This window comes from Neltuma alba, unplaced genomic scaffold (genome assembly GCF_004799145.2).
Source record: "Neltuma alba isolate B1F8T4 unplaced genomic scaffold, ASM479914v2 tig00002039_pilon, whole genome shotgun sequence".
Lineage (NCBI taxonomy): Eukaryota > Viridiplantae > Streptophyta > Magnoliopsida > Fabales > Fabaceae > Neltuma > Neltuma alba.
In genome coordinates, this window is record NW_021632715.1 from 21,289 (window position 1) to 26,567 (window position 5,279).

The 5,279-nt window shown below is 36.0% G+C and overlaps 1 protein-coding gene across 1 annotated transcript; it reads left to right on the top strand.

Annotated features, from left to right (window-relative positions):
* Positions 1 to 2,602: 2,602 nt before the first annotated feature.
* Positions 2,603 to 2,989, top strand: LOC114715862 (uncharacterized). Its single transcript, XM_028900769.1, has one exon. It carries the CDS (start codon positions 2,603 to 2,605, stop codon positions 2,987 to 2,989), a length of 387 nt encoding a protein of 128 aa, XP_028756602.1.
* Positions 2,990 to 5,279: the final 2,290 nt, after the last annotated feature.

The window sequence follows — 5,279 nt, forward strand, 5'->3', positions numbered from 1 at the left end:
CTGCTGTCTTTAGTGCAAGTTGAAAAGTGTATTCGAAAGGGTTGTCAAGCCTACATGGTATTCTTCTCCATTCACACAACAACTGAAAAAGGTGTAGAGGAGATTGCAGTGGTAAGTGAATTCCCAGATGTGTTTCCAGAGGAGATAACAGGTTTGCCTCCAAAGAGAGAAGTGGAGTTCTCCATTGATCTTGTACCTGGAACCGAGCCTATCTCTAAAGCTCCTTATCGGATGTCTCCATCAGAATTAGCAGAGTTAAAGAAACAGATCGAGGAGTTACTGGAAAAGGGCTTCATTAGGCCGAGTGTATCTCCTTGAGGTTCGCCTGTCCTCTTTGTGAAGAAGAAGGATGGGAGCATGAGACTGTGATTGATTACCGCCAATTGAATAAGGTAACCATAAAGAACAAGTACCCTTTGCCCAAGATCGATGATCTACTTGACCAACTATTTGGAGCATCAATATTCTCTAAGATTGACTTAAGGTCAGGTTACCACCAATTAAGGGTTAGATCTGAGGACATCCCAAAAACTGCATTTAGAACAAGATATGGCCACTATGAATTCCTTGTTATGCCGTTTGGGTTAACCAATGCTCCAGCTATCTTTATGGATTACATGAACAGAATCTTCCGACCTTACCTGGATAAATTCGTAGTGATTTTTATTGATGATATCCTTATTTATTCTAAGGATGAGGAAGAGCATAAACAGCATCTTAGAATTGTGCTGCAAGTGTTAAGGGAACACAAACTCTATGCAAAGTTGTCAAAGTGTGAGTTTTGGCTCAAAGAAGTAAAATTCTTGGGTCATGTTGTATCAGCTGAAGGTGCGTCGGTAGACCCTAGTAAGATTGATGCAGTGTTAAAGTGGGATCGACCACAAACTGTCACAGAAATCAGAAGCTTTCTGGGACTAGCAGGCTACTATAGGAAATTCATTAAAGGCTTTTCGTAGATAGCTATGCCCTTAACCAGACTAACTAAAAAGGACTAACTGTTTGTTTGGACTGAGAAATGTGAAGCAGCCTTTCAGACTTTAAAGACCAAGTTGACAACTGCACCGGTACTTGTGATTCCAGACCCTACACAGTCTTTCACTTTGTATACTGATGCTTCTAAGAAGGGTCTTGGGGCTGTATTAATGCAAAATGGTAAGGTAGTTGCTTATGCTTCTCGGCAATTGAGGCCACATGAGGAAAATTACCCTACGCATGACTTGGAATTGGCAGCAGTCGTATTTGCATTGAAGATTTGGAGGCACTATCTCTATGGTTCGTAGTTTGAAATTTTTAGCGACCATAAGAGTTTGAAGTACTTGTTTGATCAAAAAGAACTTAACATGAGACAAAGAAGGTGGATGGAGTTTCTTAAGGATTATGATTATGAGCTAAAGTATCATCCAGGGAAGGCAAACGTTGTAGCAGATGCCTTAAGTAGAAAATCTATCCATGCAGCCCAATTGATGGTCAAGGAGTGGAACCTGCTGCAGGATGTGCAAAGTACACCTATTGATATAATGTCTGGGTTAGTTGCTACCATGAAAGCACTAACCATTGAGAGTACAACTTGGAAGGAAATTAAAATTGCCCAATTGGAGGATGAGTATCTACTAGGGATTAGGGAAGAAGTTGAACAAGGAAAAGAGTCAAAGTTTAATATTGGTGAAGATGGGATACTAAGATATAAAGCGAGGGTGTGCCTCCCCAATGATAAAGAGTTAAAGAAGCTACTACTTGATGAAGCTCATAGAAGCAAATATACTATCCACCCTGAGTGACCAAAATGTACCATGATCTAAAGCGAAACTGGTGGTGGCCTAGTATGAAGAAAGATGTAACTGAGTTTGTCTCTCGTTGTCTAACTTGCCAGAAGGTCAAGATTGAACACCAGAAGCCCCCAGGACTATTGCAAAATCTAGAGATTCCAGAATGGAAGTGGGATAGTATTTCCATGGACTTTATCACAGGTCTTCCTAGAACTCAATCAGGGCATGATGCTATTTGGGTGATTGTTGACAGATTGACTAAATCAGCTCATTTTCTAGCCATCAAGACAAATTACTCTTTGGAAAAACTAGCACAGATCTATGTGAAGGAGATCGTCCGATTACATGGCACACCAAAGAGTATCATATCAGATCGAGATCCACATTCACTTCAAGGTTTTGGAGATCGTTGCAGGATGCCATGGGAACACGGTTGAGGTTTAGCACCGCCTACCATCCCCAAACTGATGGACAAACAGAGAGAACTATCCAGACTCTTGAGGACATGTTAAGAGCTTGTGCAATTGAATTAAAAGGAAATTGGGATGATCACCTTCCTTTAGCAGAGTTTGCTTACAATAATAGCTTCCACTCAAGTATTCAGATGGCCCTATGAAGCATTGTACGGAAGAAAGTGTAGATCTCCACTTTGTTGGACAGAGTTGAGCGAGAGAAGTTTGATAGGTCCAAAACTGGTGGATTACACAACTCAGAAGATTAAAATGATACAACAGAAGTTGCTTACTACCCAAAGCAGACAGAAAAGTTATGCATATAGGAGAAGACGACCATTGGAATTCATGGTAGGAGACCATGTATTTCTAAGAGTCACACCGATGACGGGTATTGGAAGATCAATTCGAGCAAGGAAACTCACTCCCCGTTTCATAGGTCCTTATGAAATTTTGGAGAGAGTAGGGCCAATGGCTTACAGAATTGCCCTACCCTCACAACTGGCCAATATTCATAATGTATTCCACGTGTCACAACTCAAGAAGTACCACCCAGATCCATCTCATGTGATTGAGCCTGAAGAGGTCGAGTTACAAGAGAATCTTACTTTCAAGGCCGAACCTAAACGCATTCTGGATGCTAAGGATAAGCAACTTCGGAATAAAACTATTCGGTTACTTAAGGTTTTCTGGAAAGGAATGTCTCCTGAGGATGCTACCTGGGAAACTGAAGAGCGAATGCGGCGTGATTTTCCTAACTTGTTTGATTAGGAAGAGTTAGTATCATGTTAGTTTTGGTGATTGTATTATGGTATACTTGTACTTGTACTTATTGTACTTGTGTTGTGCTCTTGATGTGTAGTATAGATATTTGTAATTGTGTCTGCTGCTTGAAGTAAATTCTTTCTCTTTTCATGTATCGAATTTTGGGGACAAAATTCTTTTTAGGTGGGAAGAATTGTAACGTACTGTTAAAAAAAATCAAAATCAATTAATTAAAATAATATAATATATATTATTATTTTAAAAAAAATACCCAGCTTTTCCACCGAAGTCGGTGGAAAAGCTGGGTATAGTCAACAATAAAGAAAGAAGAGGCGCAAGAACTAAATGGAGGAAGAAATAAGGGGGGTGACATTAAATTGAAGAAGGAAAAAAAATGGGGGATGGGTAGTTAGATGGTGAAGGAAAATAGGATAAAAGAGGGGGAGAGGAGATGGAGGAGGAAGAGAGATCGAAGGAAGAGAGAAGAGAGTGAGAATCAAAGAGGGAAAGAGAGAGAAAGCTAAGTTGCAGAGCACCTGACAAGTTTTGGAGATTATTTAGGTACACAAAACTACTTCTTTTTATCAAATTTCCTTTATGAATATTTCCTATATATTTAGAACTTTATATTATTAGTATCATTATAATGTTTAGAGAAAATTTTACTGTTTAGGTATAGAGTAAATATAGAGTTTTGACAATATATGACCGTAGAAATTTAAAGATACATTATTAAGGAATTTTAATCGGTTTATTTTTGTTGAATGATTATTTTGAGAATTTTAAACTAAGATTTTAGTTGAAAAGTTTGTTATTTAGACTTGTAATATGTTTTTACTGATTAAATTTGAGTTAAATAATTTATTTGAGTTATTTAATATATTATTGAGGTTTTAATCGGTTTAAATATTGAATAAGTTAAATATATATTTTGAAATAATTTTTGAAGGCTTGAAAAATTGTAAATTGAGAATTTTAATATAAAATATTTAGATTTTGGGTAATAAAAATATATTTACTTAAGTTGTTAAATTTAAATAGCTTTATATGTAAATTATATTTTCTATAAATACCTAGATTTGGGAGTTAATATATTTATGTAATTTTGGTTTAGAGGGTAGTTTTAGAATTTTAGAGTAGCTTTAGAGTAGTTCTGAGTTTATATTAATAAATATTTATGTGTAATTTTGTAGACTTGAGAATTTTGGAGTAATTTTTGTGTGAATATTTATAAGCTAAAGAGTACCAGGTAACTCTGAAAATTCTTTCTTGTACATGTGAATTGTGTATGATTATATTGTGGATTTACTAATTATTATATTCTTGAAATATAATATTATGATTTTTGTAAAATAAATGTTTTGGTATGTTACATGATTTTATTAAAATTTGTTGCTAGTAATTATGATCAATATTTAAATATATTAATAGCCATGAAATTATCATGAATTGCTATTAAATGGTATATAAGTTTTATCGCTATCTTATTTTTAATATATTTGAGGAAGTATTTATGATGTAACATTGTTGGCATCTAACATGCATTGTTGGGCTAAGGATAGAAGGAGATTGCATGGATATAAAATTACCACGTGGTATGCCATCACTCGGTGCACAGTGGATGGCACTTGTCAGGGCCCCTTCTTCCATGTTTTCCTTTGGCTGGGAAATTCATTGGAGCTGTGGGACATGTGACACCTCCCTATTCACAAAGGAGGGGAGCCATAGTCCGAGCTTGAGCTCTATATCTTTGGCCGGATATATCTTTAGTATCGGTGAGATTGGAATAATTCAGTAAAATGGATTAGTTCCTATCGGACTATGTGTTAGCCTATGGCTCCAGTCAGCGGTATAAGGGTGGACGGTGATATAAGGGAGGCAGCATATTGCATTATTTTTTGATATATTAGAAAAATGATATTGGTATATTGTTGGGGAAAAAAATGAAATTGAATTGGATGTCTCAAATCCGTGATTTTTAATATATTTATATACACACATATAAACGGATTTTTGGTTTATCATATATGATTTGCTTGTATAGGTTAGAATTTCAGTAGTTACTGAGACGTTTGATCTCACCCCCTATATTAACAATTTTCAGGCGAAGGATCTAGTAGGAATCAAGGGAAGGCACCAATGGAGTGAGCCGTGAAGGCTTCTGTGCTCTTCAAGCACATGCTATGTTATATTTTTATTTGCCATGACTATAAGACTTTAAAAGTTTATTTTGTTGTTATGTTAGAAATGTTTTGAAATTTTGACTTAATTACAGTATTAAAAATATGTATGGACT

Coding starts and splice junctions, on each gene's coding strand:
- LOC114715862 (XM_028900769.1), top strand. CDS start 2,603: ATGACGGGTATTGGAAGATCAATTCGAGCAAGGAAACTCACTCCCCGT.